The following is an 18,440-nucleotide window of genomic DNA, read 5'->3' on the forward strand; positions in this document are numbered from 1 at the left end:
TGGTGTCTAGGTGTATTAATAACTTTAAATCTGAATGGGTGCGTTCAGCCGATACTCCGCTAGCCTAGCAATTGTGAGCAGTTGCTCGTTTTCGCTCGTTTCCTCTCCTTTTAATCCATTAGGTCAAAAGAGAGGAAACGAGCGAAAACGAGCGTCTGCTCACGATTGCTAGGCTAGCAAAGTATCGGCTGAACGCACCCAATGTAGGACACGTAGATATCGAATTCGAGGTATTAATACATGTAGACACCGAAAACTACGAAGCGCACTATGTGGACCTCGTCATCGGCAACTTGGAACACGTGGCCATCAAATTCAAGGTATTAATACACCTGGACACCGAAAACTATAGAGCGCGCTATGTGGACCTCGTCATCGGCAACCTGGGACACCTAAACATTGAATTCAAGCTTGATTCATAAAAATCGACTTAAAATTTCCTTAGCGGCAGAATTAAAATTATGTCATGACATAATAAAAATCGCTGAATTAAAATTATGTCTAGACATAATAAAAATTGGACAAAAATTATGTTTAGACATAATAAAAATTGGATGAATTAAAATTATGTCTGACGTAAAAATAATTTTTGGAAAAAGTTGGTAAGAAATAATTTATACAAGCAACGTAATATACATGCATATTATACATAAAAGCAATGTCCGGCAATGTGTATATATATATATTTACAACTTCAGACACATTTCTTTATAAGGTGTAATTTTTTTTGTTAAGATTAAGATGCGTAACACTACAAAAAGGCGTGATATCCGTACAAAATTACCTTTTTCAAAAAAAAGGTAAAAAAATGCGCCAAGTACACGCATAGTAGTACATATGTATTATGTTGTTACCTCGAAAAAAACAAAGTGGTAGTATTATACCTCGAAATAACACCTTGTACATACTGTTTATACAATGCGTAATACTACAAAAAGGCGTGATATCTGTACAAAATTACCTTTTTTAAAAAAAAGGTAAAGAAAGGCGCCAAGTACACGCATAGTAGTGTATATGTTGTTACCTCGAAAAAAAAAACAGTGGTAGTATTATACCTTAAAAAAATCTAAGTAACAAGTGGTAGACGAAATCTTTGTATCTTGAAAAATCTCGAAAAAACCTAAACAGTGGTATCTTCACCTCAAAAAAAAACAAAGTAGTAGTATTATACCTCGAAAAAACCTAAGTAACAAGTGGTGGACGTAAGCTTTGTTAGCTTTGTATCTCCAAAAATCTCATCACAAAATTACGTTACCTTATCAAAAATGAGTTGCGCTTCAAGTGATCTATTATTACAATTACAAAACAGAAATGATATCTTTTTTAAATTACAGCGCCAATTACAGAGAACATACACTGAGAAAAAAAATTTGTCAATCCCAAGAAATATTTAGTCCGATACGTTCAACTAAACATTTTAGTTAGTTAACTAAACATTAGTTGAATTAATTAATTCTTGATTAAAGAAACGAAATAAATTGTTGAAACAACTAATATTTAGTTAACTAACTAAAATGTTTAGTTGAACGTATCGAACTAAATATTTCTTGGGATTAACAATTTTTTTTCTCAGTATATTTTTCGAGATACAAAGATTACGTCTGCCACTTGTTACTTAGGTTTTTTCGAGGTATAATATTACTACTGCTTTTCTTCGATTAGAATAAAAAATTGAATCATGAAGAATTACACAGAGGTAACAGTACAAAATACAAATATTTTATTAAAATATTTAAACCCAACAAGGGAATACAAGGTATTTAAATACAAAGTTTATATATGTATTTTAAAAGATTTAATCGCATCGCAAAGAATTACAGAGGTAAAATAAAAAAAAATAAAAATATTTTATTAAAATACATAAATTTTTCTTGTCAAAAAACTTGGCGCTGCTAGACCTTAAAATTAGGTCAGCTTGGTGTGTGTGTGTGTGTGTGTGTGTGTGTGTGTGTGTGTGTGTGTGTGTGTGTGTGTGTGTGTGTGTGTGTGTGTGTGTGTGTGTGTGTGTGTGTGTGTGTGTGTGTGTGTGTGTGTGTGTGTGTGTGTGTGTGTGTGTGTGTGTGTGTGTGTGTGTGTGTGTGTGTGTGTGTGTGTGTGTGTTTGTGTGTGCGACGGTGAATAATGCGGCTTATTATTAAGTATAGGATAAGTTAGGATAAGTTTAGATTTTTAAAGCGATTAGAATTAAAAGTATAGAATAAGTATAGAATAAGTAATATTTACATTTGTAAAAGGTCTCTCTCTCTCTCTCTCTCTCTCTCTCTCTCTCTCTCTCTCTCTCTCTCTCTCTCTCTCTCTCTAGCAGCGCCAAGTTTTTTGACAAGAAAAATTTATGTATTTTAATAAAATATTTTTATTTTTTGTACTGTTACCTCTGTAATTCTTTGCGATGCGATTAAATCTTTTAAAATACATATATAAACTTTGTATTTAAATACCTTGTATTCCCTTGTTGGGTTTAAATATTTTAATAAAATATTTGTATTTTGTACTGTTACCTCTGTGTAATTCTTCATGATTCAATTTTTTATTCTAATCGAAGAAAAGCAGTAGTAATATTATACCTCGAAAAAACCTAAGTAACAAGTGGCAGACGTAATCTTTGTATCTCGAAAAATATACTGAGAAAAAAAATTGTTAATCCCAAGAAATATTTAGTTCGATACGTTCAACTAAACATTTTAGTTAGTTAACTAAATATTAGTTGTTTCAACAATTTATTTCGTTTCTTTAATCAAGAATTAATTAATTCAACTAATGTTTAGTTAACTAACTAAAATGTTTAGTTGAACGTATCGGACTAAATATTTCTTGGGATTGACAAATTTTTTTTCTCAGTGTATGTTCTCTGTAATTGGCGCTGTAATTTAAAAAAAGATATCATTTCTTTTTTGTAATTGTAATAATAGATCACTTGAAGCGCGACTCATTTTTTGATAAGGTAACGTAATTTTGTGATGAGATTTTTGGAGATACAAAGCTTACGTCCACCACTTGTTACTTAGGTTTTTTCGAGGTATAATACTACTACTTTGTTTTTTTTTGAGGTGAAGATACCACTGTTTAGGTTTTTTCGAGATTTTTCAAGATACAAAGATTTCGTCTACCACTTGTTACTTAGATTTTTTTAAGGTATAATACTACCACTGTTTTTTTTTTCGAGGTAACAACATATACACTACTATGCGTGTACTTGGCGCCTTTCTTTACCTTTTTTTTTAAAAAATACGCTTATACCGGAATCCCCGTAGACGAAACAGCGCCGGAAACGCGTAATTTTGCGCGTGTACGCGTGCACGCGCGATCCGCAGATAAAGCGTATTATATGTATTAAAAATATTCCACGCGGAGCGCATCTGGCGTATTTCGGTGCGTCGCGTCGTAGATCGTCATTTCCGGATATCCGTCTTCCCGGAAATGCAAATCGAACCTCTTATTCGACTGGGTGCGTGTCCAGTGTCCAGTAGTTTGTTTGCCTTCGCGCGAACACGATTGTTGCGCCTTGTGCTATCTGGAAAATCTTTTGCTCACGTCTGAAAATTGATGTACATAAGGCCGAGAATGCTCAAACATATGGCACGATGAGGGGAGGTTGCCGGCATTATATCAAAAGGGGAAGAGGGGGGAATAGAGCTGGCTGGGGTGTCGCATTGTGAATACGACCGAGGAGGGGCGACAAGCCTAGTGCGATCAGTAGGTACTTATTGTACGCGACTCTCAAAGCGACGCCAAGGGGAGGAGATGAAATCGAAATGGCATTAATCATAGCCGTTATGACGTGCCAAGGAAACACAGGAAAGATAAAGCAGAAGAGCGGACGTCAGAAAAAATTTGCGCGCGTTCCGCAACGCCTATGTAATTTTTTAAAAGGCGAAATAAGTTGAGTAATATATTATATATTTTGTGTATATACACACGGAACTCTGAAATTTAATTTATGTCGAAGCAAAGCTCAACGGATTATAAACGTCAGATAACGTTTATTAATTTATATGTATTACGTACGCTGACATTTTTAACCCCTTGACTGTTAGGCGAAAAAAATACTTGTGAGTTACAAAATGCTTTTGACAAAATGTTAATAAATACAAAAGATGCTTTCTGAAGGTTTTTTGAGTCGCTAAATCTAAATCTGTAGTCAAAATAAAAATTTTAAATGGAAAAATTTATAAAAATTTTTATAAATTAATTTTTATGTAAACCAAGCGATATTTTAAATTTTTTAGCCGTTATATTAATCCGTCATTTTATTTAAAATTAACAAATTTTAATTTTAGAAACGGAATCAAAGGCTTCAAAAACTTTTCAAAATTTTTTATGCAAATTAAATCATATTTTGAATTATTTGCTTATCATAATGGCTCTTATTCTCAATTTTCTTTTAGCGATAAAAACGCGCTTTTATTTCTGAAATGCTATAGTATAATATATGTAACATGTACTATAGCATTTCAGAAATAAATGCGCGCTTTTATCGATAATAAGGGAGTTAAGAATATGGGCCATGTTGAATTCTTGAATTTTTATTTTGAATTTGAAATTGGTTGTTTCAAAAATCTTTAAATACAAATTTTTACGTAAAATAAATTTAAAAAAAAAAGGTAAAGAAACGCGCCAAGTACACGCATAGTAGTGTATATGTTGTTACCTCGAAAAAAACAGTGGTAGTATTATACCTTAAAAAAATTTAAGTAACAAGTGTAGAAGTAATGTTTGTATCTCGAAAAATCTCGAAAAAACCTAAGCAGTAGTATCTTTACCTCGAAAAAAAAACAAAGTGGTAGTATTATCATACCTCGAAAAAACCTAAGTAACGATGAGTGGTAGACGTAATCTTTGTATCTCAAAAAATCTCGAAAAAACCTAAGCAGTAGTATTTTTATTTCAAAAAAATTATAACTCAAGTGATACACATCACAAAATTACGTTACCTTATCAAAAATGAGTCGTGCAAAGAATTACAGAGATAACAGTACAACATTAAAATATTTTATTAACCCTATTCGCTCCAACCATGCCTTTCGTGTTCCACGAATTTCTAATAGTCGTTTGTTCCGGAAAACAAATAATCGTGGGAGAATCCCCTCCACGCCGGAAAAAAGTTATTGTGGCAGGGAACCTCAGGTAAAAATTTCAAAGTCCTAGCTCATTTACTCTCGAAACGGCGAACAATCAAAATCTCGGTGGGACACGAAAGTGCTTGGAGAATTACGTCAGTGTTGTGTGAAAGGTAAATGAGCATTTTTTTTCGTTAAAAAATTTAACATTCCACAGAGGTCTATTATGGCTCAGAGGCAAGTGGAAGAGGTGGGGAGGAGCTACGATTATAAAAAAATTAATTTTTTTACATAAAAAATATCTGTCACTTCAAATTCGCCTTTCTTATTTTGAAATTCTTTTTCTAGCATTCTTTAAGTCCTTAAAGTCCTTCTGTACCACCTAACCCTTCATCCCACTAGGTGGGTCGTTTTCGTCCGGGCAAAAATCAAATATAGTTGTAACTTTTGAAAACGGGTAGAGAGGGCGCCACTGCGAATCCGTAAAAAAAGTTATGCTCCCCGTTGATGCTCTCACTATATTCATGCATAACTATAAAAATATTATCATTTCAGGTGATCTTAACTGTAATCTTCTCGCTTCATCTTACGATTCTGATCACCTTAAAGACATGGTCTCACAGTTGTCGCTCAGCATTGTCGATTCGCAATCGACTTTTCACACTCGCTCTTCTGACTCGTGGTTGGACGTTTTTATAGTCGATAGCCTTGATAAAGTCCTATCGTTTCGTAAATCGGATGCGCCTTTCATTAACGGTCACGACCTGATTGAGCTGAAGTACACGTTTGTGGTTCCATCTGCTTCGGATCGTACTTTAGTTCGACGCAGCTACAGAGATTTCGATGGGGCAGGATTCGTCGAGACTCTTGCCTCTACGTTGTCCTTATCTTTCGCCGAGGACTTCAGCCGTAAGAGTCTTAATGGGCCTGACTTGGATGACATCTTAAATACCTTAACTGACGACTTCACGTCCTGTCTTAATCAGTATGCGCCCATCCGCACTTTTCGTGTTACTCGCCCAGCTGCGCCTTGGCTTACTGACCAACTTGCTCGCAGAATTCAACTTCGCAACCGTCTCTATAATACTGCCCGAAGATCGCGAGACATTCTCGATTTTCATATCTATAGGCAATATAGAAATGATCTCACAGACGACTTGAGAAGGGCCAGAGAGCGCTATCACATGGAGAGATTGACTGCTATTTCTGATTCATCCAGGTTATGGCGTGAGCTTGCCAGTCTTGGGCTCATTGAGTCTCCTCTATCTTCTCCGCTCAATTTTTTTTCTCGTGATATTTTAAATGCCCATTATGCCTCCATCTCCAACTACTTTCCTTCTTGTACACTTTCTCAATTTTCTGACATCATCTCTTCCATAGTACCTGACGCACCACTTTTCACTTTTTCTTAGATCACCTTTGAGGACCTTAGCTCCTTTGTCTCCGCTTCTTCTGTTTCCCTTGCCTCGGGTTATGATCAATTACCTCTATACGCCATAGCCTTAGCCCTGCCCCGGATTGGCAATCTCCTTACGACATTTTTTAATTGTTGTCTGAATTTCAGTCACTTCCCGTCTTTGTGGAAGCGAGCCATACTTCGACCGCTCTCCAAAGTTAAATCTCCCGCTTCTCCTTCGGACACGAGACCTATTGCTAATCTGTGCGAACTCTCTAAGTTGTTCGAAAAAATTCTACACCGCCAGATTTCGGACTTTATAGCTACTCATAATATTCTCGATGATCGGCAATCCGGTTACCGGAAAGACTATTCCACCCAATCCGCTTTGCTGCGGTTGCTCTATGACATTAAGTATGGCGTCGAGGTGGGTGAGGTGTTGATTCTCGTCCTCTTCGACTTCAGCAAAGCCTTTGACACGGTCAGTCATTTTCTACTGTTGACCAAACTCAGACAACGTTTTCTGATTCGGCCCTCAAGTTAATTTTTTCGTATCTAACTGGTCGATGTCAGGCTGTCGTTGACTTGGAGGGCGTGTTCTCTGACTGGCTATCTGTCACTTCAGGTGTTCCACAAGGATCCGTTCTAGGTCCTCTCTTTTTCCCCTTATTTATTAACGACATTGGTGCCTTCCTGAGATATACTGAGCGCATTATATTTGCCGATGATACGCAGATCTATCGCAGAAGTCCCCTTAGTCAACTGAGCGTTGCTTTACACCTCGTCGCGCATGACGTGGGTGTCATCTCACAATTTGCTGCAACCAACGGATTGACTCTCAATCTTAAGAAATCAAAAGTCTTGATTTTTGGCAGCAGGAGTTACGTTAGACACTTAAATTTAAATGACCTACCTCTCGTTTCAGTTAGCGGTACCTCCATCCCATTTGTTACGGAGACTCGAAACCTCGGGGTCATCATGCGCTCCGACCTTTCTTGGGAGAGTCACGTTTCACACATTTCAAGAAGGGTACACTTTACACTGCACAAACTGAAATTTCACAAGAATACACTATCAATTAATCTACGTGTTAAACTTGTGACCATCTTGATTTTGCCTTTGTTGGACTACTGTTCTCTTGTATACAACGACGTGACCGAGGAGCTAAATACCAGGCTTCAGAGACTCTTAAATTGTGCTATTTGTTTCATTTTAAATTTAAGGCGTGACGAACGCATCACACCTTACTGGCATCGATTGGGGTGGTTATCGCTCAAATACCGCCGTCTTTACTTTCTTGGTATCGGTTGATCATGACCCCTCAGTCAGGCGATCGTCACGACTGGCGCTACCGCACTCTTTTCATGTTCCAAATCACAGAACTGAAACCTATCGCAGGTCCTTTCATCTCGCGGGCATCTACTTTTGGAACTCGCTTCCTTATGATGTTGTTTCAGTAACGTCTGTCGCCGTTTTTAAGGGTAAGCTATATACGACTATCTTTTCTCGCTTGAGCGTAATTTTATCTAGAGCCTTATTAGTCTCTGCCTTATGCATGATCTGATTGAGAGTGTCAACCTATCGCTTATGCGATTAGTTTAAGTAACTTTTAGTGTTTATTAATTGTTCTTGCGTTTCTTGCGAGTTGAATCTGAGACTTTTTCCATTTGCTCTGTGCATCTTTTGCGTACTATTGGCGGTGTGCTTCAACCCTTTTCTTCACTCTACCGATTCCTCCGCTTAGGTTGCAGTTCCATTGCTAGTTGCTGCTTAATGCACAACTGTCGCTTTTATATTATACTATTTTATACTGTTTTTCTCATATGTAGATGTATTACTTCTGCTCTTATTTACAACTTTTTTTTGTTCCAAATGTTCTACCTTTGTAATGCATTACTTGCCTAAAGTCATTGACTATAGCATAAAATAAACCAATCAATCAATCAATCAATCAAGCGTGGCGCGCGAGAGAGAGAGAGAGAGAGACGAGAGCGAGCTATAGATACTAGAGCGCTGCTATCGCTATATATATCGATCATCTCTCTCTCTCTATCACTTCTCTCCCTCTGCTCCCTATCTCTCTGGTTCTATCTCTTTTTATCTCGATATCTAATGCATCTCTCCTCTCTCTCTCTCTCTCTATCGCTCTCTCTCTCTCTCTCTCTCTCTCTCTCTCTCTCTCTCTCTCTCTCTAGCAGCGCCAAGTTTTTTGACAAGAAAAATTTATGTATTTTAATAAAATATTTTAATGTTGTACTGTTACCTCTGTAATTCTTTGCGATGCGATTAAATCTTTTAAAATACATATATAAACTTTGTATTTAAATACCTTGTATTTCCTTGTTGGGTTTAAATATTTTAATAAAATATTTGTATTTTGTATTGTTACCTCTGTAATTTTTCACCTCGAAAAAATCTAAGTAACAAGTGGTAGACCGTAATCTTTGTATCTCGAAAAATACACTGAGAAAAAAAATTGTTAATCCCAAGAAATATTTAGTTTGATATGTTCAACTAAACATTTTAGTTATAGTTAACTAAATATTAGTTGTTTCAACAATTTATTTCGTATTTTTAATCAAGAATTAATTAATTCAACTAATGTTTAGTTAGCTAACTAAAATGTTTAGTTGAACGTATCGGACTAAATATTTCTTGAAATTGACAAATTTTTTATCTCAGTGTATGTTCTCTCTGTAGTTGGCGCTGTAATTTAAAAAGAGATATTATTTCTTTTTTGTAATTGTAATAGATCACTTGAAGCACGACTCATTTTTGATAAGGTAACGTAATTTTGTGATGTGTATCAGTTGAGTTATAATTTTTTTGAAATAAAAAGGCTACTGCTTTAGTTTTTTCGAGATTTTTTGGGATACAAAAATTACGTCTACCACTTGTTACTTAGGTTTTTTCGAGGTATGATAATACTACCACTTTGTTTTTTTTTTCGAGGTAAAGATACTACTGCTTAGGTATTTTCGAGATTTTTCGAGATACAAAGATTACGTCTACCACTTGTTACTTAGATTTTTTAAGGTATAATACTACCACTGTTTTTTTTTTTCAAGGTAACAACATATACACTACTATGCGTGTACTTGGGGCGCGTTTCTTTACCTTTTTTTAAAAAAAGGTAATTTTGTACGGATATCACGTTTTTTTGTAGTATTACGCATTTTATAAACAGTATGTACAGGGTGTTATTTCAAGGTATAATACTATACCACTTTTTTTTCGAGGTATGTATATGGGCAATTTCACGTCAAATCGGACAAGATTTGATCTCGTATTTTTTAAATCGATTGAAACTTTTTTTACATGAAATATACATAAAATAAGCGGATACGTTTTTTTTGTTTGCCCAAAAAATTTTTTTTACAAAAGTTATGAACAATACAATTTTCGTCAAAAATGAAGAAGTCATCTACTTTACAAATTAATATCTCTGGTTATATTTGTCGTAGAGAAATATTCAAAAAACCATTTTAAAACTAAGAAGGCAATCTTTGAAAAAAAAAAATAGTTTAAATTACAAAAAATTGCAAATTTCAATTGTTATAAGCAATTAAAATGTTTAATTATTTTTTCACTAAAAAGTACATTTTTAAAAATTTTTTAAATAATGCTATCTTATTCTTTATTTCATTCTAAAAATACACATATTTTTTTTTATGGAGAAACGATGGATTCTATTTTTTATATAATTTTAATGACTGTGAAGCACCGCGCCGCGCTGCGCCGCGCCGCGTCTTTTGCGCTTATCTTTATCCAAAAGGCATATAAAATATTATCAATTTTTATTTAATTAGTAAGTAAATCATCAAAAAGAACAATAAAAATTGAGATATAACGTTGAAATATAAAGTATACTCCACGCGAATAATTATGTTAAAAGAAACCACGCGAGTAATGTAGGATTAAGAAACCACATGCCATTACTACAATATAATGTATAAAATATAATATTTTATGTATATGGTTTTATAATAAAATATGTTGCTATATATATATTATACATTTTATCACAGTAATAATACATATAAATGTAAAAGAGAGACGAAATCGTACTAACAATATTGTACTAACAATTATCGTATCCTGCAAATTTAACGATATATTCGTTATATATCGTTATATATTCGTTTCGTTTGTATAAGAAATGTATAATCTAAAGATTAAACGAACTTACCAAGTGAAGTTCGATCTTGATTATGCCGGGGGTCTCGTCCGGATGAATAACATGGTAGTCGTGCTCTGTGCACGTCTTCTGACAACAGTGTTTAGATATTCACTAAATCGAAGGCCCCGCGCTCAGGTGGCGCGGCAGGCCCGAGGCGCTGCGCCGTGGCGCCCCGGCGTGGCGCCGTCTCCTTCATTATTCAAAACCGGGGCAAATCATGGGCGAGTCCTCGTCGTTCCAGGTGGCGGGATTACTGGGTGGGAAGTTCATCCGGACGAGACCCCCGGCATAATCAAGATCGAACTTCACTTGGTAAGTTCGTTTAATCTTTAGATTATGCCGGGGGTCTCGTCCGGATGAATAACATGGTAGATGTTTAAAGAATGATTTGCCCTATTGTTGCGGATAGCGAATCTGGTAGCTGGTGTTTATGTAAAGAGTTGATCTTGTCAGGGATCTTCATATGCAGTTTATTATGTCCCGCAGTGGGGTTTTTTTTTTTTAACACATTTGGAGTTGTGCAATGCAAGAAGTATGAGTAATGTGAAATATAAGGCGTTAGTCTGACAGAACAGCATTCGCAAAGGCGTGGGTATCTACTATTGGACGGTTGTAAAACTTTGCGAACGTTCGGGATTCGGCGGACCAGCCCGCTGCTCTTTTGATTAGATCTATAGGGACGCCTTTTTTGGCCGCGAAGGATGTGGAAGCGTGGCGCGTACTGTGTGCGGTGAAGTTTCCGTCCACTCCGCATTCGTTTAGCGTCTCGCGAATCCACCTGCTTATAGACTGTACGCCTACCGCTTTGTGCGGACGCTTGAGCGAGATGAACAGTTTGTCGCAGTTATCTGGCCGTAGGTTTTCTGTACGGCGCAGGGAATGTTCCAGGAGGTTAACGATACAGAGATTGCTGCGTTCCGTGAACCGCGAAAAGATCAGGAGTGGTTGGCGGCGGCCTGGAGCGGACGTTTTGATGCGATCGGGGACCGTAATGATCATTTTTTCTTCCGTGATGGAAATTTGTGAGCGTCTAAGTGCTGCTAGTGTTTGGCAGCGTTGACCCGAGCCTAGGGCAAGGAGAAGAGCCAGTTTCTTTGTGACTCTCTCCAAGGAAAGGTCTTCGTGCGGAAAAAATGTTCCGAGTTTCGAAATAACGGGAGCAGGATCTCAGATGTGATCATATCTGGGCCGTGGCGGCTTCAGGACGCTCGCACCCTTGCAGAATCTCTTTATGAGAGGGTCTTCGCCGATTGTGTTGCAGGATAACAGTGAAATGGCTGATCTCGAGGTATTGAGGGTGGAAAAGGAGCCCGCTCTTTCAAGTTCCTCTGTCAGGAAGCCGAGAACTTCTGATACCTTTGGGAAGAATGGCGAGGTCTTGTGTATTCGACAGAATGACCACCAGGCCCGTATGGGGCGTGTATATTGCTTCAGCGTTGATGGAGCAAGCGACGCTAGTAGTGCGTCTAGTGAGGGCTCCGGTACCTGGCGGGTCCTAAACGCCATTATCCCTGATAGCCTGGCTGCACCCAGGGAAAGCGTCCTGTGAGCTGGATGTTTCTTCCTAAGAGGGGCAGACAGAAGAAACACAGAAGGTGCGAATCTAATTGGTTCGGATATTAGCAGGCGGCGAAAAAGAGGGAACCAGGCTTGTGAGGGCCACCATGGTACCACCAGGGTTCCCTCCGCTTCGTCGTCGACGATTTTTCGCAGGACGCGGGGGATTAAAATGAACGGGGGGAAAGCGTAGAAGTAGATTTCCTTCCAGGACAGGGTGAATGCATCTACTGCAAAGGAGCCCGGGTCAGGGATCCAGGACACGTAGCGCTCACATTTAGTGTTAAGCAGTGAGGCAAAGAAATCGACGTCGAAAGGGCCAAAGTGCTTAGAGATGTCGTCGAGCGCGTGGTCCGAGAGTGACCACTCTGTATCGGTATCCGAGCGCCTGGATTCCTTGTCTGCGATAACGTTTTCGACTGAGTAGTATTTCGCAGTTTTGGAGACTTGTGGCGAAGCATTTTAGACCGAAGAAGGCAGCTTTCAATTCTAGCGCGTTAATGTGGAGGGCCCTGTCTGTCTCCGACCACCAACCGTGAGCTCTGTGTGGGCCACAGGAGGCTCCCCAGCCTGACAGAGAGGCGTCCGAAAAAATTTCTAGCGCGTAACTGCAGGTGCAGATGCGATTGTCCTGGTGTGGCTTAGACAGAGTCCTGCGCCACCATAAGAAATCTTCTTCCAGGACCTGGGAGATACGCATTACCGCTGCGTAGGAGTTTGTCTCTGATAGCGCCAAGAATTTCTCTCTTTCGAATCTTTTGGTGTAAAGAAGGCCGTAGCGCACGGCCGGGCACACAGAGACGAGAGAGCCGATCATCGCTGCGAAGTCTCGAATCGTGGAATGGGATTTTGAGGCAAATCCTGTTATCATTTTGAGGAGTTTCTCCCTGCGTGTTTCGGGAATCGCGATGGACTGCCGTTCCGAGTCGAAAATGAACCCCAAGTATTTCCTTTTCCTCGCTGGATCTAATTCAGATTACCTGAAGTTGATTATGAACCCTAGGGATGACAGGAGGTTAATGTACGCCCGTACATTGGCACGGCACTTGGCTTTGGACGAGCCTAGAAGGAGGAAGTCGTCCAAGTAAACCACGGATTCAAATCCTTCTTCGCGGAGAAATGTTACCACTGGCCGAATGATTTTGGAAAAAATATGTGGCGCGGTGGAAAGACCGAAAGGTAATGACGCGAATTCGTAAGTCACCCCTCGCCATTGGAATCTGAGAAATTTTCTGTGAAGAGGGTGGATCGGGACATTGAGATAGGCATCCTCAATGTCCAGCGTGGCCATTTCTGTGTTGGGGAGCATCAGGCGCACCACTGTCCTCCAGTCTTCTAGCTTAAAATGAGGAGGAGAGATGTATGAATTCAGTTCTTTCAAGTTCAGGATGAATCGCATGCCTCCTGAGGATTTTTCTCGCAGGAAAAATGGGGATAAGAACTGATCCACTGATGGCTCTACAGTGACCACGGCGCCTTTGCTCAAGAGGCGGTCGATTTCTCGATCGCAATGCGCGGCCTCTGATGGGGACAGTTTTGGTTCGTCGAGAAAAGGTCTCGTCTGTGGCGGAGAGGAGAAAGGTATTTGGTATCCCTGGATAGCCCCCAACACTACGGGATCCGTTGTTATCTTTTTTCAGTTGTGGAAGAAATGGGCCAGACGGCCCCCCAGTCTTACCGGAGCTAGCGGCGTCGGCGGGAGCGGGAGCGGGAGCGGGATCTCCGGGAGCGGCTCGATGTAGAGCGTGCCCCTGCTCGGCGAGCCGGCGAGGTGTTCTGACGGGCAGGGGCTCTCCCTTTTCCCGAAGTCTTTTTCTGCTGACCCGGCTGCTTCGCGGGCTGTTGTTTTGCCGACTGCGGGTTAGGCTTCGTTACTACCGGCGCGGGTCTCAGGAGGTCACGCGCCGCTTTCTCGCATGCCTGGGCGTCTTTCAGTTCCTCCGCGAATGCAGTTCCGAAGAGCCACTCGTCGATGGAGCGTCGTCCGCGACGCCTTTTCCCATGAGGCTGAGCGACGGTTTGATGAATGCTCGCCTTGCCAGAGAAAGGCGATATTGGTGGTCTGCGAGCAGGTATAGCCCTTTTGCCAGCCGTCTTAGTACTGGATTGACGCTCTCGGGCAGCTGTTCTCTTACCTCCGGTGCCAGAAGCTCCGCGATGGCAGATCCAAAAGCGTTCAAGGGTGCTGCCACTTGAACCTGTGCCGAAGCTTGATGTTCGTCTCGTTTCACTACCGAGGCTGCCGTTTTCAGAGCCGGGGTTAGGAGTTTATTAAGCTTCGGTGGACCCAGTGCGGCGAGGTGTTCCGTCGCCTCGTGCTGTTTTAGCAGTCCAGTGCGCTGCTCGTCTGCTAAGCCCCTGCGAGCTGTGCTTTGGACAAAGTTGAGCAGTGCGGGGGGCCATGAGCAGTCAGGCGGTGGCTTCTCCAGCGGACCGAACAGCTCGTCCATCAGCGGGTCATGACCCGTCGCTGATTCTCCCTGAGCGGTTCGCGACCCTTCCAGGAAGGAGACAGAACGGTCCTGCGTTACCTCGGGGAACCCTGTGCGTCAAGCAGTGCGGAGAGGCGCGGAGTCGGTTATGTCCCCTCTTTGCCAAGAAGCCGACAACGGTCGGGGTCGAGGGTCACTGAGGGAACATACCTGGTTCGCGGCCCCGGTTACTAAGAACCGTCTCCCCCTCTCCGCTCGGGTCCGTGGCCGAAGGCTGGGCTGCGTCGGGCTCGGTCGACACGGTCGTCCTAACCTCAATGGACGTGAGACGTTCTTCTTGCTGTGCGAGCTTTTCGAAAATTTTCTCGAGTACCTGGTTGGTAGGAGGTGACCGCGGATGGCTCGAGGAACAGCTAGATGTCCGACTGGATGCTCGAATGGGTGATCTGCTTCTGGTTCTCTCGCGGGCGTGACGGCGGGCGTGCCGTTCCGTCTCGCGAGATTTACGGCGTGATTTTCGGTCTCGCTTGTGAGAGCGACGGGACCGAGAACGCTGTCCGTCTCCAGACAAGCGATCTCTCGACTTATTTCTAGCCATCGATGAAGAATAACACTGAAATTATCTAGAAAACACCAGCTAACGTGTTGTCGTTGCGAGCAACAGAAACACAATGAAGGAGACGGCGCCACGCCGGGGCGCCACGGCGCAGCGCCTCGGGCCTGCCGCGCCACCTGAGCGCGGGGCCTTCGATTTAGTGAATCTCTAAACACTGTTGTCAGAAGACGTGCACAGAGCACGACTACCATGTTATTCATCCGGACGAGACCCCCGGCATAATATTTAAGATACCGCGCATTATATAACGTATCGCTGCAATATAACATATAAAATATAATATTATGTATGTGTAGTTTTATAATAAAATATTTACTGACATTTATTGATGAAAGCTCAGTGAATTTCATTGAAATGGTATTTTCATTAAAATAGTACAAAAGGATGTCGATAATAAACTTAGATAAACGCAGAAGAGTACTAAAGTTTAACATTGATTCACTTGATTCTGAAAGGGCATACGTAAAAATTTCGAAGCTATCTATATTATTTATGTACAAAAATTAAAATTTATACAAAATGCAATATGTATATATATTATATGCTTTGAAAATTTGACATTTGCTCTTTTAAAACCGCACTACTTAACTATAAGTACTTATAATCTTGGAGTAATAAGTATTGAAAAGCAAGAGAGAAACGTTATTATTGCTCGTTTTATCTTACTTTTCATTAAGCAATCGCAAAAGTAGAACAAAAAAACAGTTATTTGATGCATATCTGTGGCTTCGTATAAAAAGGGAACGCATAATAAACTAAGGATTTCAAACAACTAAATCTTTTCTTCGCGCTCGTAAATTCTATCCAGTTTGCATCGCTCTAAGAAACGGTATGCAACACATCAGCATCCGCATATTAATAACCGCGTTAATTAAATGCACGCGAGTAGAAGGCTTTAAACACGTCGGTACGCCTATATAGTTCGACCTCTGGCGCCGCCTTCGCCGCGAGTATTTTGCTGCGTAATTACAACGGTGCTTGATATTATTTCGTTTTCACGCTGCTCTTTTTTTCTACGCGTCCGATTTTACGCAATTCCGGTGTTACGGGAAATGCACTACAACCTTGACGATTAACGACGAAAATAAAAGTGATGAATATGGCCGATTTTTACATTGCGCTTGAAGAGACCTCGCTATTATTCATATCGTTTCGACTACACCGTTTAAATATATTACTGTACATTTTAAGTATATCACGGATCAAACGCAAGTACGATCATTCAAATCTACATATGCAATAAAGCTGATGTAATCTATCATCAAAGCTTAGATAATCAGGTTTATCTCGCTCTCTCTTTTCTATTTCTTTTTCTCACTTTGTTATCACACAATCCCACAAACACGCATACACATATATATATATATATATATATATATATATATATATATAGAGAGAGAGAGAGAGAGGAAGTTCTCTGAATTCCATACACCTTGATTTGCGAGGTATCGTTTGACTAAGATTAGTGTGCGTTAACGTGATATTATTACCTGTGAAAATTTTACGGGCATTCCTTAGGAATTCTTAAAAGTCCTTAAAAAAGTCTCGCAAATGATAACATAAATAATTATAATACGTAAGTAAATAATAATCCGAGAATGAATTGCCTCCTCAACCACGGCAGGCCTACTTGCGTTTCTTCCTTGAGATTCTTGCGCATGCACGATGTTATAATCATTAAAAGTTTAACTCCATTAACGACTTGTGTGCCTCTTCAAAGAAATCGTATTTTGCATTTCATGAAAAGAAAGTCAGCGTTATTACAAGGATGATTATTGACAAGGACGCAACGAAGGACGAGCTTGCAAAAACGTAAAAAATGCATTAAAAGCAAGAATTTGCGAGTAACAACGAATAAAATCGAAATGCATCTTCCATATAAATAATTATTAATTTACTCTTTTTAGATGAGATGCGTGTTATACATCGGTTTTCACTTACCGGCGCTCACGCACTTATTCTTGCTTAAGATGTAATTGTCGGCGCACGTGCATGTGTTAGAGTTACACGTCACAGACTTAATCGACGGATAGTTCTCGTAATCTTCGGCCTGGTAACACTCGTAATTGTTCGCGCACTCATCGCCGATCGCTGCAAAACGATGAAAACGATTAATTGTTATCTCTTATGACGTGGTGCGGAGAAAGAGATTTTTGGAATTGGATTTTTTAAAACATGACGCGTGATTCTACGGGAGAACTATCGGTTGAAAACTCTCGAGTACCTTTGTTGGAAAAACATCTCGTCAGCTCGTGTTCGTAATGAAAATTCTGTTCGCACTGGCACATATTGTCGACGCAAGTTGAAAACTCGAACGTTGCCGTGCACTGTATTGACTCCGTGCATTCGTCCCGGATCTTTTTGGCGGCCGCCAAACACTTCTTGCCGTCCATATTCAGCACCATCTCAACCGCGCATCCGCATATGTCATGTTATCCGTGCAGATAGCACCCTCCACGTGCAAGCATTCCTGGTTTTTTGTGCATAGCTCATTGTACTCTGCAAACGTGGTTACACTTAGAAAAAATCAAATAATACTGCTACAATATGACATCCGCAAGTGGTTTTGCAAAGTTGTGAGAAAAAAGTTATGAGAAAATGGTACTGAAAATTATGAAAAATATGGTCAAGATAAAAAATGTGCTGTAATTTAATATTTGTATATAACTGCAATAGTATAGAAATTATTAGTCGAAGTATTTTGATACAGCTGGATGTTAAAGATTAAAACTGGAAAAGAATAAAAAATAAGTTGAACCGATAATAAAAAATAACACGATAATTCCTTCGCGAGTAAACGGGATTGATCTCCTCGGCATCAGCTCCCTGCCGTCAATATATATATATATATATATATATATATATATATATATATATATACCTGTGAACAGGCTCCTTGATCTCCTCGGTATTAGCTCTCTGCTGTCAATATATAATACCTCTACAAAGTAAAAATGTATTGTATAATCAGAATACTAGCAACGTGCACAACTTCATTTGAGATTATAATTGGGTACAACATTCATCGCACGATACTATTATAATTGTAAATCGGAAACGTACCTCGAGTCCAGCTCTTCTGCGATCAACAAAGTTGGGATCGAACATGTCAGTTGTCACTTTCTGCCAAGCGTAGAGAACCTTCTTTTCCGGCAGCGGTGGTAACACAATGTAGGGATTGGCAACGCAAAGATTTCCCGAG

General features: G+C 39.9%; 2 protein-coding genes across 3 annotated transcripts in view; one reads left to right on the forward strand and one right to left on the reverse strand.

Moving 5' to 3' along the window:
• Nrt (Neurotactin) overlaps positions 1-18,440 on the forward strand; it is a 76,406-nt gene that overhangs the window by 28,474 nt on the left and 29,492 nt on the right. The window lies entirely within an intron of this gene.
• Positions 2,030-18,438, reverse strand: LOC143905716 (uncharacterized). Of its 2 annotated transcripts, none has more exons than XM_077421292.1 (5): positions 18,302-18,438; positions 18,120-18,179; positions 17,463-17,737; positions 17,180-17,329; positions 2,030-3,533 (listed from the first exon to the last, which is right to left on the reverse strand). In XM_077421292.1, exons 3-5 carry the CDS (start codon positions 17,641-17,643, stop codon positions 3,508-3,510), a joined length of 357 nt encoding a protein of 118 aa, XP_077277418.1. In that variant the 5' UTR covers positions 17,644-17,737; positions 18,120-18,179; positions 18,302-18,438; the 3' UTR covers positions 2,030-3,507. The 2 variants fall into 2 exon arrangements, with proteins under 2 accessions (XP_077277418.1, XP_077277417.1); XM_077421291.1 differs by lacking the exon at positions 2,030-3,533 and adding an exon at positions 15,435-16,950.

The sequence above is a fragment of the Temnothorax americanus genome, unplaced genomic scaffold, assembly GCF_048541705.1.
Source record: "Temnothorax americanus isolate GAGA-0224 unplaced genomic scaffold, ASM4854170v1 Scaffold66, whole genome shotgun sequence".
Classification (NCBI taxonomy): Eukaryota; Metazoa; Arthropoda; class Insecta; order Hymenoptera; family Formicidae; genus Temnothorax; species Temnothorax americanus.

Bases quoted from the DNA above. Each gene is read 5' to 3' on its own strand.
- LOC143905716 (XM_077421291.1), bottom strand. From the start codon at position 17,643: ATGGTGCTGAATATGGACGGCAAGAAGTGTTTGGCGGCCGCCAAAAAG. The intron at 17,330-17,462 runs GTACTCGAGAGT...ATCGTTTTGCAG, and splicing joins GAGATGTTTTTCCAACAAAG to CGATCGGCGATGAGTGCGCG. The intron at 16,951-17,179 runs GTAAGTGAAAAC...ATTTCTTTGAAG, and splicing joins GAATAAGTGCGTGAGCGCCG to AGGCACACAAGTCGTTAATG.